This window comes from Hemicordylus capensis, chromosome 1, assembly GCF_027244095.1.
Source record: "Hemicordylus capensis ecotype Gifberg chromosome 1, rHemCap1.1.pri, whole genome shotgun sequence".
Taxonomy (NCBI): Eukaryota; Metazoa; Chordata; class Lepidosauria; order Squamata; family Cordylidae; genus Hemicordylus; species Hemicordylus capensis.
The window spans coordinates 406,801,626-406,819,354 of NC_069657.1; the positions used below are offsets into that span (position 1 = coordinate 406,801,626).

General features: G+C 43.2%; 1 protein-coding gene across 1 annotated transcript in view; it reads right to left on the bottom strand.

Moving 5' to 3' along the window:
• CAPN13 (calpain 13) overlaps window positions 1-17,729 on the bottom strand; it is a 115,192-nt gene that overhangs the window by 51,195 nt on the left and 46,268 nt on the right. Inside the window, exons 7-8 of the mRNA XM_053283287.1 lie at window positions 11,558-11,649; window positions 7,515-7,589 (exon numbers count right to left, since the gene is read on the bottom strand). Coding sequence (XP_053139262.1) covers window positions 7,515-7,589; window positions 11,558-11,649 — 167 coding nt within the window. The remainder of the gene's footprint in view (window positions 1-7,514; window positions 7,590-11,557; window positions 11,650-17,729) is intronic.

A 17,729-nucleotide genomic window follows, 5' to 3' on the forward strand; every position in this document is an offset into this window, starting at 1 on the left:
ATCTATGCTCAGGCGATACGTGCAGCAAAGAAGTGATTCTTTTCCTCCCTTATCGTTTCTGCAAGTTCACGTCCGGTGAAGTTGTCCAGGGTTGTGAAGGGGCTAATGTGTGCCCCTTCCCCCTTGAATCGGTACTTGGAACCAACAATTATTTGCTGTGATGTTTTAAATGAGTTTTTCGTGGAGTAATGCCAAGAGCTACAGCATTACCTTAGGAGAGCGAACACAGGGTCACACTTTCATCCAGGACACAGGTGCATCCCAGAATATAATCTGTGATCGTAATTTGTTCATTGAACTCGACACATGCTACAAATCGGATGTCACATTAGCAGATTCAAGGAAGATAAGTGTGGCAGGCAAGGGGACAGCAAAGATACTTTGTGGCTCTGCTACTGAAGCTTATGAGGTTAAGATAAATGATGCACTTTTTGTGCCAGAGATGCAAGTCAACTTGATTTCAATTGGGCATGGACTCAAGAAGGGGTGCAAAGCAATTTTTGAAAATGAAGTATGCTACATCTCTAAAGGTAATGAGTTAATCATGACTGCCCACATGCGGGATGATGGACTTTTTGAAGTGGACTGTGCTACTGCACAAGCAAACGTGGCAAGTAGTTGCCAACACAAAAATTGTGATTCCTTATGACACAGAAAATTGGGCCATCGAAGCCTAGACTTTAAAACTGACTCCCAAATGAGGAAACTAACCAAGGGATTTAATATAAGGGCATGTCCAGAAATGGCCAGCAGATGTCAGTGTTGCATTCTTAAAAAGGGAGTCAAGCCAACCTTTCCGGCAAAGGGAAGTGTACAGTCTGGGAGCATTTTGGAACTGGTGCACTCAGATGTTTGTCGGCCGTTACCGGTCAGTTCAGGTGGAAATAGGTATGTCCTGACTTTCATTGATGATTACTCCCGATTTTGCTATGTGTATGTTCTAAGAGAGAAAAGCCAGGTGTTTGAGAAATTTAAAGAGTATATTGCACTGGTGAACAACAAATTTGTAAGGAAGCCCCAGTGTTTGAGGTCAGACAATGGAGGGGAATATATGTCAAACCAGATGAAAGAATTCAAGAAATCAAATGGTATCTCTCACCAGACTACCCCTCCATTTACTGGACAGCTCAACAGGGTAGCTGAGAGAAAGAACAGATCTCTAGTGGAAATGACCAAATGTCTACTGCATGATGCCAATCTAGCAGACAGGTTCTGGGGTGAAGCAGTGGTGACTGCTAACTACCTGCAAAACAGATTGCCAACCAGGGCAACAAATAAGACACCATTTGAACTTTGGCATGACAGAAAACCTTCCCTAAGAAACTTCAGAGTGTTTGGTTCAATGGCCTATGCATATATTCCCAAAGCAAAGAGGACCAAACTCAATTGCAGATGTGAACTGGGAATTTTTGTTGGCTATGAATCTAGAGGATACAGAATCCTTGATCCAAAGAGTGGAAAGGTCAAAGTCTGCAATGCAGTGTATTTCGATGAAAGACAAAGACCAAATAAAGGTGAAGCATCAAAGATTTCCCCAGAAATCCAGATGAATAAAGAGCCATATGATTTGACTCAAATGGATCTGGAGTCAAGCAGCGATCCCGAGGAATCAGTGCCAGATTCAGAAGGGGCTGCACAACCAGAACCAGAACTGAGGCACTCACAGAGGCATAACAAAGGGGTTCCTCCTAACAGACTCTCACTCATGGCTAAAGGAGGAGAGATGCAAGAACCCACTATGTGGCAAGATATAGAAAGGTTGCCAGCTGATGAAGCTGAGAAGTGGAGAAAAGCAGCAATGGAAGAAATTGACTCCTTGCACAAAAATGAGACTTGGAGACTTGTGGAACTACCCGCTGGAAGAAAGACTGTGGGATGCAAATGGGTCTTCAGAGTCAAGCAGGATGCAGAAGGGGATGTACAGCGCTACAAAGCCAGACTAGTAGCCAAAGGATACTCCCAAATCTATGGTCAGGACTATGACGAGACTCTTGCACCAGTTGTGAAACACACGTCAATTAGAACATTGCTCAGCGTGGCAGCAGCCAAAGGGATGCAAGTTGAACACTTGGATATAAAGACTGCCTTCCTACATGGGGAAATCGAGGAAGACATCTACATGCAACAACCACCAGGCTTTAAGGAACCTAGAAAGAAGGGGCTAGTGTGCAAACTGCAAAAGAGCATCTATGGCTTAAAGCAGGCAGCCAGAGCATGGAATGAGAAACTGAATCAATTACTACTTAAGGAGGGGTTCACGCAAGGAAAAGCTGACCCCTGCCTATATTCTAGACTCAGAGACAATAGATGGACTTACATTCTGACTTACATTGATGATTTGATTCCTGCACATGAGGAAATGCAAGACAGTCATGAAATTGTACAACATCTGAACAAGGAAATAGAGGTGAAGGAACTCGGAAGCATCTCATATTACCTTGGCATCCAAATAGAAAGAGAAGAGAACAGAACATTCCTTCTCAACCAAAAACAGAAGATAAAAGATCTTTTAGAATGCCTGGGACTGATAGATGCCAATGAAGTCAGCACACCAATGGATGCTGATTTCTGGAAGCAAGATGAGGACAGCCAGCCTTTACCAGCCAACAACCAGTAGAGAAAGGCAATTGGAAAACTCTTGTACATAGCCACAGTGACAATGCAAGTCATTGCCTCAGCAGTGGGAATCCTGAGCAGAAAAGTGAGTGTGCCAACGAACAAGGACTGGATAGCGGTCAAAAGACTGGGAAGGTACCTGAAAGGTACTGCACATTATGTATTGGAGATCCCAGCAAACAGCAATCCCAAACTTGTGGGATATGTGGATGCAGACTGGGGCAAGGACAGAACGGACCGCAAGTCCACAAGTGGACACCTGTTCCTGTATGGAGGTGGAGCCATAACTTGGAGTAGCCACAAGCAGTCACTTGTTGCACAGTCATCCACAGAAGCGGAGTACGTTTCAGCAAGTGAAGCATGCAGAGAAGCAGTATGGATACACCAACTACTATCGGACTTTGGCATCGAGGAACCAAAACCCACAGTGATGTTTGAGGACAACCAAAGTTGTATCCAGATCTCCCAAATGGAGAAGATGAAATCTCGAACTAAGCATATTCCCATAAAGTACCACTATGTTCGGGACTTGCAAGAAAAAGGGGTGGTCCAGCTGAGGTACTGCCCCACAGAAGAGATGCTGGCAGATGGATTAACTAAGCCATTATCCAGAGACAGATTCCAGATGCTTCGTGAGAAGATGGGAGTCGTGACCAGGTGCGACAGGCGATGAGAAGGGGTGTTGGAGATGAACTTCCAGTGCATCGACCTTTTGCACCAACTGTCCTAATGACCACTAGGGGCATTGAGAGTAGAGACAGTGACAGGTGCGTAACAATGATAGGGCAAGGGGAGACAGTTGTCTGGGGGCCCCACTGCCTGGAGGGGCACCCCAGAGGCACCTCATGTGACTCCCCATTGCCCCCTGCCCAGCCCCAAGGCCCCTCAGCCACTTGCCCTCTTCGCCGTCTCTCCTGCTTGTTCTGCTGGCCCGCAATCGAAGCAGCAGGCAAGCTGCAAAGAGCTCCTTTTCTCCCGCCTCTCAGCTGATCGGCGGGTGGGCGGGGCTTCCACAGAGGCCTCCTGTAGGCCGCAGTGAAGCCTGAACTCGAGTAGGGCCCAAGCCAGCCAGGAAGGAGGAGGCAGCCAGAGTGTTCTCTGCAGCAGAAGACCTCTTGCTGCCCTGCTTAACCCAGACCAGCATTTGCCAGGTAGAGTGTGAACTCCTTTTTGTGGTTACCTTTCCCGCCCCCTCTCCCATATATAGGGATCTGCTTGCCATAAGGCTTGGATATGGGTGGGGGGAGGGACCGAGAAGTCTCTGAATATTTATTTTGAAACAGCTTGGAAAATTTGCTGACTTAAAAAAACACTATCTAAAAAGTCCTATAAGTGGCTTGTTTCATGGCAGAAAATTGCAAAAACTTCTGGAACAGTATTTTATTAATTTTATTTATTCATTCATTCATTTATAAATGCACTTATGTTCAAGTTGTTTTGCAACCCAGAAGGTCTGAGTGAGAACTGTGAAGCATGTGTGGTGCTTTTATTTTATTTTTCTTGTGTGTGAACTGCTCCTCAATAACTTGCAGGGACTTCAGGGTAAATCTGGCCAACATGTGAATGCAGCACCTCCATTCCAGAGGAGATGTGTCTTAAAGGGCTTTAAAAGCCTCCTGTGAAAAACCTCCTGCAATCAAACTTGACTGAATTTGTTCAGAATTCTGAGAAAACAAACATAGGTTCACCCTGCATGGTTGAAAGTCTCCTTTGCTAATCTGCAGCGAGGGGCCCATTTTAATAATTCATCTTTCTAGTGTGTTCTAGGCATTAAAAGTAATACAAATGTATAGTACTCAATGTATATCACTATATATTGTGAGGTGTGTGTGTGTATTCAGTGAAATGTATTTGCAGGCAGCATACTTATTTTGGAATATCAGACTTAAATCCTTGGGGGCCTGGGGTGTGCGGAGGCCCTGGACTTTGAGGCGCTGGGGGCCCATTTTAAAATCTTGTCTCTGGGCCCACTCCAACCTTGCTACGCCCCTGGACAGTGAGTAAGGGTCTCCCTACCTGTCCCTACTCTATGACGCCTGAACTGACTCTGCAGCACTTCCTGTGCTGAGTCACAATCCTTCCTTTCTTCCTAGAGAGCAGATGGAAACATCTCTCTCTCTCTCTCTCCTTACCTATCCACTATGTAGTCCTTTAGATTAGATATAGGTCTTTCCTGTCTAAGTGTATTTAACCAATAAATGTTTAGTGTTTAGTCACACAAGGATCTCCATGTGTTTTCTCTAAATAGCTGCAATATCCAAACCATCCTCTGCTATCTACTCTGTAACTGGAGTGTGTGCTCATTCCTTAGTGCTCTGCTGTTTTACCTATTGTGGGTAAAAATCAACAACCTCTAACATATCTAGACCCATTTCAAACTGGCTTTCAGGTGGGCTATGGGGTGGAGACTGCCTTGGTCGGTCCGACAGATGATCTCCAATTGGGAATTGACATAGGGAGTGTGACTCTGTTAGTCCTTTTGGATCTCTTGGCGGCTTTCAATACTATTGACCATAGTATCCTTCTGGAATGTCTGAGGGGATTGGGAGTGGAAGGCACTGCAGTGGTTCCGATCCTACCTCATGGGCAGATTCCAGATGGTGTCCCATGGAGACTGTTGTTATTCAAAATCTGAACTTTTGTATGGTATCCCTCAGGGTTCTGTATTGTCTCTGATGTTTAACATCTACATGAAACCACTGGAAGAGATCATCAGGAGATTTGGTGCAGGGTGTTATCAGTATACTGATGACATCCAAATCTACCTCTCCATGTCAGCCTCATCAGAAGAAGGCATAACCTCCCTAAATGCCTGCCTGGAGGCAGTAATGGGCTGGATGAGGGATAACAAACTGAGGCTGAATCCAGATAAGACGGAGGTACTTATTGTGCCGGGTCAGAACTCGGGAGACGATTTTGATCTACTGTTTCGGGATGAGGTCACGCTCCTCCAGAAGGAACAGGTATGCAGTCTGGGGGTGCTTCTGGATCCAAACCTCTCCATGGTGTCCCAGGTTGAGGTGGTGGACAGAGGTGCTTTTTATCGGCTTCGGCTTATATGCCAGCTGCATCTATTTCTTAAGATGAATGACCTCAAAACGGTGGTACAAATGCTGGTGACCTCTAGGCTGGATTACTGAAATGCTCTCTATGTGGGACAGTCTTTGTACGTAGTCCAGAAACTGCAGTTTGTCCAGAATGCAGCATCATCTAGGAGAAACCATATCACTCCTGTGTTGAAAGAATTACACTGGCTGCTGATACGTTTCCGGGCAAAATACAAGGTGCTGTTTATTAAACAGCTTGGGCCCTGGGTATTTAGGAGAACGTCTTCTTCCCCATGAGCCCCACCACCTGTTGAGATCATCTAGAGAGGTTCGCCTGCAGTTGCCGCCAACTCGTTAGGTGGCTACTCAAGAACGGGCCTTCTCCATTGCTTCCCCTGGACTTTGGAATGCACTCCCTGTTGAAATAAGAGCCTCCCCATCTCTGGCAACTTTTTAAAAAGCTCTGACGATGCATTTATTCACCCAGGCTTTTAATTAGATTTCTAGTTTTAATATTGGGTTTTAAATAATTTTAATGTCAATGTTTTTAATGTTTAAATGATTTTAATTTTTTAATTGGTTTCGTTTTGATTTTAACTGTTTTGTTTTTATTTGTTGTAAATCACCCTGAGCCATTTTTGGAGGGGTGGTATATCAATCAATCAATCAATCAATCAATCAATCAATCAATCAAATAAATAAATAAATAAATAAATAAATAAGTTCTGTCTTGAAACAAGCTATTTAAAAAAACCTTTTAGCTATTTTTTTAACAAAGATTTCAAAAAATCACCAAATATCAGGGGACTGATCAATGCTTTTCAAATTCACTGCTGAAGTGAACATGTGTGTCAGGTTTCAAGGCCCTAGGATGAAGTGGTGATGTTTAGTGGCTTTTTTTATTTCCCCATTCACTGCTATGGGGAAAAATCCTATTCCATTTTGCTAATTCTGAAATTCCCAAATATTTCCAAAATTAATGTCAGTATTTCAGAACTAATTCTGACTTTACCAATCTGATTGTTTGTTTTTTTCAAAATCAGATTTTACCAATTTTTACCGATTTGGGGCAATTTGGGATAAAATACAAATCTCCAAATCTGAATTTGCACAGGCCTAGTAGTCATTTCTAGAATACATTTGAATTGCAAGGAGAAGCAAAAAAGAAAAGAAAAGAAAAGGAAAGGAAAAGGAAAAAAAGGAAAAGACCCTCTTTCAGTAAGACCATAAACATTTCTCAGAAGGGACTTGAACTTCTCTACTTTGCTGCAGAACTATAACTTTCCATCATTTTTTCATTCCTAGTTCTGCATCCATAAGTGCTATAAATATTTTTGGAAATGAACAGAAGGTCTCAGGTTCAGTTCCTGGCATCTCCAGGTCGGGTTGGGAACAATTCCTGCCTGAAACCTTGGAGAGCAGCTGCCAATCAGTGTGTAGACAATATAGAACTAGATGGACCAATGATCTGACTCTGTACAGGGCAGCTTCTTATCTTCCTATAAAATTTTCAGGATTCTAAATAAATGCATTTTTAAAGGCGATTGTCAGCAGTTTATGGTCAACAGCACATACTGTATGCAGCCTATCCTTTTCTTGGAATAGCAATAGCACTAGCACTTACATTTATATACCGCTTTATAGACGGAGCTCTCTAAGCGGTTTACAGTGATTTAGCATATTGCCCCCAACATTCTGGAATGGCTTGTGGACTATCTTTAAGTACAGCAGGGCCCTCAAAACAAGAGTGATCCATTGAAAGGACATATGGTCATATTTTAGGGTCTGCAGTCTTAAATCTAATGTAGAGAGAAATCCAGGTAATCACATCTCATCAATGTGAAGACATACCAGAATTCACCATCATCCTTGTTCTTATAGAAATCTCTCTTGCATTGCTCTGGGACTCGGTCCCACTCCTCTGATCTGTAAAAGAGAACAAAACCATATGTAGCACAGCACTGAAAGATATATGCTGTTTTATAATCCTATCAATCTATAATTTCTTATCTCCCTTTCAACACTGTATAATGGTTAGAGTGTTGGACTAGGACTAGAGAAGGCTGAGGGCCGAGTTCAAATCTCCATTCAGCCATGAAACTCATTGGGTGACTCTGGGCTTATCTCTCTGCCTAATCCACCTCACAAGGTGGACATGGCCATGTGCACCACTCTGGGCTCCTTGGAGGAAGAGCAGGATATAAATGTACAAAATAATAATAACAAAACCAAATCTTGCTGGGATGCATCCGCATATCAACAGCTTATTTGCCCATGACTTGCATCTTTAGAAAACATTTGTGCATCAGCTCACCTGATGAGATAATATGGGATAAGAGCTGGTCTTGTGGTAGCAAGCATGAATTGTCATCCTTGCTAAGCAGGATCTGCCCTGGTTTGCACTTGAATGGGAGACTATATGTGTGAGCACTATTTCCCTTAGGAGATGGGGCTGCTCTGGGAAGAGCATCTGCATGCTTGCATGCAGAAGGTTCCCAGTTCCCTCCTTGGCAGCTCCAAGAAAGGGCTGAGAGAGTCTCCTGCCTGAAACCTTGGAGAAGCCGCTGCCAGTCTGTGTAGACAATATTGAGCTAGATGGATCAGTGGTCTGACTCAGTATAAGGCAGATTCCTATGTTCTCAAAATCATCTGCAGACAAGCAAGAGCAAACTAACTATTCTCCCCCACCTTGTTAGGGTTCTCAGAATGAAGGTTCTTGCCAAAGAAGAGATCATTACAAACATTATTCTCGCACAGTCATTCAGCCTCTGGACTAGAAAATTTAACTTATACATTCTCTAGACCAGATGTCAAAGAGTGTTCCATTTTTAGGTCCTGAACAAGTACTTTTGTGAAGCTTAGAATGCAATTCAGATATGACTGAAGTAAGCAACAAAAATCTCACCTGTTTCAATAGTCTTGGATGGCACCTTTAATAAGGAACTGATCCTTTGCATGGTTTTAAATTTTTAATGTTGGTTTTAAATCATTTTAATGTTAATAATTTTAATGTTTAAATGATTTTAATTGTTTAATTTAGTTTTGATTTTAATTGTAAATTGATTTTAATTGATTTTGTTTTGATGTAAACCTCGCTGAGCCATTTTTGGAAGGGTGGTGGCGCAGTAGTAAAACTGCCGCCCCCTGGTGGCGCATTGTTAAAACCGCCGCCCTGTAACCAGAAGGTTGCAAGTTCGATCCTGACCAAGGGGCTCAAGGTTGATTCAGCCTTCCATTCTTCCGAGGTCGGTAAAATGAGTACCCAGAATGCTGGGGGGCAATATGCTAAATCATTGTAAACCGCTTAGAGAGCTTCCAGCTATAGAGCGGTATATAAATGTAAGTGCTATTGCTATATAAATCAAATCAAATCAAATCAAATCAATCAATCAATCAATCAATCAATAAGAGCTGGTGTTACTCCTCAGCAATCCTACAACACAGATATTGCATTACCTCTTCAGTTTTGTTAATTTTAAAACTGCTGGCTAGAAAGTAAGTTATCATTGGCTGACAGACTGTGCAAGAGTACATCAGCCTAGTTATGTTCCATTTGCACAATATGTGTACATTGTGCAAGCTGCACAAATTGTGATATGTAAAAACACATACAATGCAGTTTGTGTAATGCAATTTGAGCACATTTTGTATTTGTGCTTATGCAAATTGCGCCAATGCAATGTTACTAGGCTGAGATGCTCCTGTGCAGTCTGTCAGCCCATTGTATTTTTTTGCATATCATGAACAGCATGAACCAATAATTGTATCAATTTATACAGTTTGCTACTAAGCCTGCTTCACCAAAATTTCAACTGCATCTAGAATTATACTTCAGTTTTGTACAAACTGGGAAATGCTACAGCTGTTAGCTGTGGTTCAGTCACACCTGCATTGCTCTTGTCACATTCCCTCTGGCTTACCCAGACATTAAGTATCAAACATTTTTCAGCAAAGATTATTCTAGTGACACCAGAAGAAGCGGAAATGGTTATTAAAAGCTCTAATATCACTACGTCACCTTTACAGTTTTCAATCCAGAAGCCTATTGTCCAAATTTGTAGTTCTCCAATTTCTATACAGAGTGCTGGAGAAAAGCCATGGGTCACAATACAACCTCAGTTGAACAATTCTAAGTCTTATCAATTTCAATGGGAGTGTTAGGCACATACTCTTAAAAATATTCTACTCTGCTGGATTTTGCCCATGGTTTTTCCAGTGCACTTAAATGTGAAAAAGAAATATTGTACATTACAACAAAGATACACAGTCTCACATACAGCGCATCATGCTGCCTATGGAGGAGCAAGGCATGTGTACTGGCTCTGTGCATCCTCACTGCGCCCTTGCTGTAGCGACGCTGCCCCAATTATTTTCAATGGGAGCAACATTGCTACAGTGGTACACAATTCTCAGGAGCCATGGAGGTTCTTCGAGCTCAGTAGAAGCAAGGATGCGATTTGGACTCCCACAGAGGCAGTGCGCATGCCCGCTCTTCCATCAGCAGCGCACTGCGCTGTATGTGAGCCACTGCTTGCCACCCATAAAATCCAAAACCGATTCTTGGAATTTACGTGCAGGAATCATAGAGCCTCTTCCTTGCACACACCCCTTTGTTTGCTCTCCCTTTCCCCTGCCTCTTCCATATTATAGGGAGTACCCTGCAGTTTTGTTTTCTACTGAACACAAAATGGCTGACTCTGGACAGTGGCTCCACTCCAGTGGTGGTTAGTATTTCCAAAAATGGGGATGCTATATGTCCTCCCACATCCTGTGAAGCCAGTCTCACCACACCTGCCTCTTGCATCACCCAGCCAAAACTCCTTCCTGTCTCACCCAGATCTGCTCATGGAGCCTTTCTGTCAGCCACAATAACTAAATGGATCCTCTGTGTTTAAAGGAAGCATATATTTGAATACCAGATGCTGGGGACAAACAATCATGGTGGTTGTCACCCTCATGCCTTGCTTGTAAGATTTCCAGAAGAATTTGAGATACTTAAGTCAAAGTGTCTCAGTTCAGACATTATAGGAAACTGTGGCTTAGCAGACCAGGGAGCTTTGAATTCAGCCAAGCATGTGAGGGGAGGAAGAGGGAAGTGGGGAAGAGGGAATGTATACACAGCTTTTCCCAGTCCAACAAGCCATAGTTTGTTGGATCATCTGAATCGAGTCACAGTTCCAGCTCTGGAACATTTGCATCATAGCACTTAGGTTTTCTCTGAAAAATTAAGGAGTAATAGTTAAATGTTTAACAGCATGTCTAGAATAAACCTTCAGGGCAACTGGTAATCTGGGCTTTGGCTCTAATTATGTATTGTGATCATTCACTGTAGAGCAGGGGTTCTCAACCCTGGGTCCCCAGATGTTGCTGGACTTCAACTCCCATAATCCCCAACCAAAGACCGCTGGGGCTGGGGATTATGGGAGATGAAGACCAACAACATCTGGGGACCCAAGGTTGAGAATCCCTGCTTTAGAGGATAACAAAGTGAAGGCAGTGGGAGGGAAGCAAAAAAAAGTTCCGATCTCTGATTGGCAGAGTGCCAATCCAACATTTAACTAATGTTGCTCATCTAGGATTTGATGTCATTTGGCTACTGATGGTTAAATATCAGTTAATGCACTGCCAGCCCAAGATTGGGAATTTTGCTTCCTCCATAATATGCTTCACGGGAGCACACACTTGCCCAGTTATCTCAGATCCTGGTTAATGTGTTACTTTTGATTATGTGAAAGAGCATTTTCATACTGGGACCAGAGTTTCTCCCACAATCCCCAACTGTAGGGCCTTTGGTTGAGGATTATGGAAGCTGCAGTCAACAACACTGGGGAATCCCTGTAAAAGGCAACACTGACTGGGACCAAAAGGTTTCATCTTTCTTATAAGAGTCATACCCATCACTCCAAGGTCCTTTCCATTCTCCTTTGCTTCGGCCCCAAGGATTCCAAATTCTGATTAAACACTCCTTCCGATCCAAGTAGGGTACCTATTAAGGAGAGGCGAGAAGTCTCAATCACAGTCTTGTACATCTGGGATGCTCAGTGGTGAAAAGACCCATTTATTTGTATATTTTGGAGAATTACTTTAGCTCCTGACCGTGACTGGCTGCCACTAAGAACGATGGATGCAATCTACCATACAGCTAGGCTACTTAAATCCCATGGCCTTCAGGAGATATAATCAGCCTGACGGTGCCAAGATGGCAGCCAATGCATCTTGGCTGCATGTTATGGAAAAGAAGCACAAGGGGGAAATACAGATTATTTTTTTAAAATTGCCCAGTAAAGCAGAGAATCAGAATAATGCGATGCCTTGGAGCTCCTTAATGGGCACTATTGTAGCATGAATAGAAGGCTTCAGATAGTTAAACACTGCCCCCACTCCACTTTTAAGCAATACTGAAATTTTCAAGCCAATGTAGCCAAATATTTGGTGGGGGTTGGGGGAAGGGCACAGAGAAAACATTATTCACATGCAGAAATGAAAATGGATGTATTATACTCTGAAGCCCTATGATCCATATGAAGTACTAAATAAATGCTAAATTGTTGTTAGTAGCATGTACTTTGTAGGGGCAGTGCTGTAAGATACGTAGCATAAGAGCCAGATAATTTGGCCATAACCACAAAAAGCTCTATTTGATTTTGAATATGAGCATTTAACTCACCAGGCCCCTGCAGGACACAGAGCATCAGAATGCACTATTAGAAAATTAAGATCTTCACATATACAGCATAATCCACATCCAAAGAATGAAAGAGCACTGATGTGCCCAAAGCCCATGCAACTGCAGTGAAGCAGTTGTGAATATTGTTGTGAATATAAGAGAAGTTTCTAGATAAATATGCCATAAATCTGAGAGGTTTGTCAGACTGGCAGGGGCATAACTATAATAGGGCGAGGGGAGACAGTTGTCTGAGGGTCCACTGCCTTGAGGGCCCCCCCAAAGGCAATTCACATGACTGACTCCCCAGCTGCGCACCGACCCGGGCTTCCTTAAATTGTATTCATCCTCTGAAATTGATGTGAGTGTTAAGACCTGGAGCTACCAGAACAGCATGTCTTTCTCTAGTACCATTAAATGACTTGCATCGTCCACAATTTACAAAAACTTGTAAAAATAATTTAGGATGATGTTCTATTGTGGCACATAGTTTATATATATATATATATATATATATATATATATATATATATATATATATATACATGTATAAATGTTACTATGCTTTTTGTTACCACTATTCAGCCTCATTTAAGATTTCTTGACTTCATGAGCTGAGCTTCAGTGTGTGTGTGTGTGGGGGGCATTTTAAAATATTCTTTGGGCCCACTCCAACCTTGCTACGCCCCTGCAGACTGGAATGTAGTTTTGAATTCCAAATGCCACTCTTAGCTTGGCACTAACAAGCTCCTCTGCCTCTCCAGCTAAAGCCAACTAAAAGCTTTCTGTTCAGTCTGTATACAAAGAAAATGTATACAATTTCCTCCTGAGACTCAGTTCCCCTGGATCTCATTTTAGGGTCATTATAAAATCTTACAGTTGACTTAAAAGCCATTGGCTCAGATGTTGCACAGCATATCATAGGTAATGCCAATCCACCTGTGATACTGTGAGTTTGTAGTGAATCATCAGTCTTTCATGTCTTTCACGAACGGCAATACTTCAAATAGGGTGCCTGCACTCTGGAAGCACTAGTTAGATCAGAAGCACATATTTTGACTGTTCATGACATATTTCCGATTCCACAAAATGTTGGGCCACTATTTTCATTCCTATTTCATAAAATGATGGAATTCTAATGATATACACTGAAAAGTATTGTGGTGTCCCAAAGATTTTGTCAATGTGACTCAGGTGAGATCAAATTTCTGGTTCATATTCTATTTTTATTGTAGCCTCTACATGGGCACAAGGGAGAATACGGTGTTCCCCTTAATTAGAGTATTGCCTGTGAGAGCCAATAAATGTAAAAAAAAAAGAAGAAGAAAAAAGGACCTTTTGTATAAATGGGGCTGATTCTTTTGTTACATTGGCAGTGGCAAAAAAATCAAAAACTTGTGATCATGACCAAACCCGTGTTAAGTGGGAGTTGATTGATATTTGTTTTAGGGTTGTGGTTTATTCAGCTGATATTTGTCTTTGGCTTATGGCTTTTGGAACTATGGACATGGTCAATAAACTAATAACATTTGATGATGATTAACATAGGTACATAAGAACATAGGCAGCTGCCTTATATCAAGTCAGACCATTGGTCCCTCTAGCTCAGGATTGTCTACCCAGAATGGCAGTAGCTTCTCCAAGGTTGCAGGACAGGTAGGATTCTCTCTTAGCCCTACCTTGGAGATGCCAGGGAGGGACCTTTAAGGCTTCTACATGCAGGCAAGCAGATGCTCTTCCCGCAGTGGCTCCATCCCCTAAGGGGAATATCTTACAGTGCTCATACATGTAGTCTCCCATTCAAATGCAACCAGGGTGGACCTTGCTTAGCAAAGGGGACAATTAATGCTTGCTACCATAAGACCAGCTCTCACAAGAGATGCTGAAAAGACCAGGTTAGGGTTTCAAGGAATTCCATAGCTCAGTCATACAGCATCTGCTCTGTAGGAAGAAGGTCCCAGGTTGAATCTCTGATCTCTCCATGTAGGGCTAAGAGAAACCCTTGCCTAAAACCTTAAAGACTTGCTGCCAGTCATTGACCACCCTGAGCTAGATGGACAAATGGTCCAACTCTGCATAAAACAGCTATGTTAACCTGTGGAGCAGAAGTCAGTCATGTTTCTTTCTTCCTTCACACATGCCATCTGGCTCATCCCCAACATCTACCCATTTTGTTCTACATTAAGGTTATTCTCATGAGCAGCCTAACCCAGGCTAGGGCAGCCCAGCCTGGTTTAGGCTGCTCATGTGCAGCACCAGGATTGGGACCGATCCTGGAGATGCTGCCTAGACTAACCCTAGTTTTGACTCCGGTTTTTAGCAAGGGTTAAGGGCGCAAGCACACCCTTGACCCCAGCGCTGGGGTTGTGTGTATGCTCGGGCTGTGTATGTATACTTGGGCTTTTCCTGGGAGAATCCGGGATTTGTTGCATGGTGCACTTGTTACATGGTGCATTGTGATATTCCTGGAGGCCGGGACAATGAGTCCCGGCTTCCAGAGATCCATGTTGCTCCATGCAGCACAAATCGTTTGGGCACGTGGTGGTGTGCCAAAGGGGAGGAACATCAATAATCTGGGGGGAAGGTAGATTCCACCCTGCCTTTCCCCCCACCTGCCTGCATTGCATCCATGTGCATAGGCCTATAATCTCTCTGAGATTGCATGAAGAAAATCAGTCCAAACTAAGCTATACACAGCTAGGCCTGCACTTCGTTGTGGCCGTTTGTGCAGCTTGAAAATGACTACAGGCCAAGCCATGTCTGTGTACTGCCTTGTTCATGCCAGCCTTTCTGCATGCAATCCCATACATAAAAGGGATCACAAAGAGAGAGAAATGTGGCCATTGACATGTGTGACCCAGCCCTTAGAAAATTTGCCTTTTGAAAAGTGCTAGTGGTGTCTATTAGAATTATTTATTACTGTACTTAGAAAAGTTATCTACAGTACTGTTTTTCAACAACAAAAAGTTCTAAAAGTGGTTTACAACATAGCAAAAGGAATAAGGAGATGGTTCCCTGACCCAAAGGGGCTCAAAAGCCAACAGCAACAGCCACTGGGAGGGACGCTATATTGGGCTAAATAGGGACATTTGCTGTCCCCCATCCACACAATATAAGAGAGCCGCCATTTTGAAAGGTGTCTCTTTGCCCAATTTGTAGGAGTTGCATGTTTGTTTAGAGTAATCCAAGAGCATCCTGAGGTTTGCACTACAAGAGAAATATCAACAGAGGTGCAGATCTGTCTTAAGCATTTGAGGACCCGCCCCAAACATATTTTTCTCTTCTGCAAAAGTGTATTTTCTTCCTCCTCTTGCCAACCCCCAAACCCTCCCCCCCAAAAAAAATTAAGATCAAGAGAGGGGTTGCTCCTCAAGCTTTCCTTCTGTCTGCACCCCTGAATGTCAAGATAAACTATTGGCAAACAATTTGAACTAATATTGTCACCAGAATTCTGTCATAGAAGGCCAATGGTGGATCATCCATTCTCATCATCAACAGGTACATGTGACCCTCATTATCTGTGGACTCCATTTCTATGGTTTCGCGTACCTGCAATTGGGTCTTTGAGACCCTGTTTCATTAACTGCGGGTAGAAAAATAGGCGGAATCCATGGTTTTGAGTTGCCAGAAATGACCTGGAAATGGCTTCTGGTGTCATTTCCAGCAAGCATTTTCCAGCAGAGAGCCATTTTGTGGCTCTTAAAATAATGCGGGGGGGATTTGACTGTTTTCAGGGTTTGAAGGGGGCATTGCTGGAGACTTGGGGAATAAGATACTTCCTTTTCTGCTCTTATTTCTGCCCCCTTGCTTTTTTGCCCCCTTTTTGTTTAGGAACTTAAACTCTCTAATCCCTATTGACTCAGGGTTTTATTATTCATGGTTTCCGTATTCACGTCTACAGGCGAAAACGGAACCCCCGCAAATAACAAGGGCCACCTGTATTGCTTACTTCATTGCAATAATAAAGGTTTTTTACATTAAAAAATCAGTTAACAGATCAGTTACAAACCTTATTAATGCTATGTTCAATTTTATCTTACATTTTGCACATGACTTTAATTCTCACTCCTTCCAAAGAATGGTCTCTGCTACTATATCACATTTCCCTTTGCAAATGTAAAAGAATATTCACATATAGCAATAGCAATAGAACTTACATTTATATACCGCTCTATAGCCGGAGCTCTCTAAGCGGTTTACAATGATTTTAGCATATTGCCCCCAGCATTCTGGGTACTCATTTTACCGACCTCGGAAGGATGAGTCAACCTTGAGCCCCTGGTCAGGATCGAACTTGTAACCTTCTGGTTACAGGGCGGCAGTTTTACCACTGCACCACCAGGGGCTCTTATACTAACGCCTAGTTCTCTCACACATGGTGTTAAGCTCTTTGGTACTCACCATCATCCATAAATGATGGTGGCGAGTACCAAAGCGCTTAACACCATGTGAGTGCTTAACGCCCTCTGTGAATGCTGTGTATGTATGTTATGTGCATCTGAGAGGCACTGAAGTTGGGAGTCAATGAAATATATCTGCATAATTCAAGTTCTTCGCACCAGATCAAGATCCCTTATTCAAGTTAGGAGCTTTCAGTTTGGATGCATGGAAGTATTTCCATCGCAGAGCCTGTCTTTCCTTTGCAGAATGCTTTAGCTCCCCATAAAAACTATATCCCACTTTAGTGAGCATTCTTAGAAGCTATTCACACACGCAGGCAAAATCTGGCTAAGGAAGTTCACCCCGGTTTTGCCTGTGCATGTCTAACGCCAGGATCAGGCCCAATCCCAGCAGCACCTCAGTGGTAAACCTGCCTCTGGAGCCACACTCTAAAATGAGGTTAGGAGAGTGAGTGCTCTCCTAACCCGGTTTCTATGATTGTCTACCAGTGGTGGCGGCTTGCAGCCACAGCTGGTAGACGGTGGGGATTCCGGGAAACTCTGGAGAGGGTGGAATCCCCATTATGGGTGCTCTTGTGGGGGCAGGGTGATGCGTCCCAGCAGCCCAACCCCCACGCGACCGGCAGCAGCTGGTAATCGTCTGGGTGGGCGATTCGCCTGCCAAAGAGGGAGCTTTTGATGGTCTGTGGGGAGGTAAGCTTTTTAAGGCTTCTTCTCTGCTAACCTGCTTGTCCTTTCTCACTGCTCGTGAGAAAGGGTTCTCTGTGCTGCTAAAGGAAGGGATGCCAGAAGATTAGTTAAGGTCATTGTCTGTATGGCCCTTGCATTTGTTACTGCTGATATTAGCACCATAAGTGATGGCTTTGGACAGAACAGCTGACTGTAGTAAATCCTTTGCTTTCTTTTCAATTGCTGGATTATTTCGTTCTGCCAAATTGATCTCCCTCTCAACACCAGAAGATGATATTAATATCTGGGCAAGGGAAGGTGTTATGCTTGAAA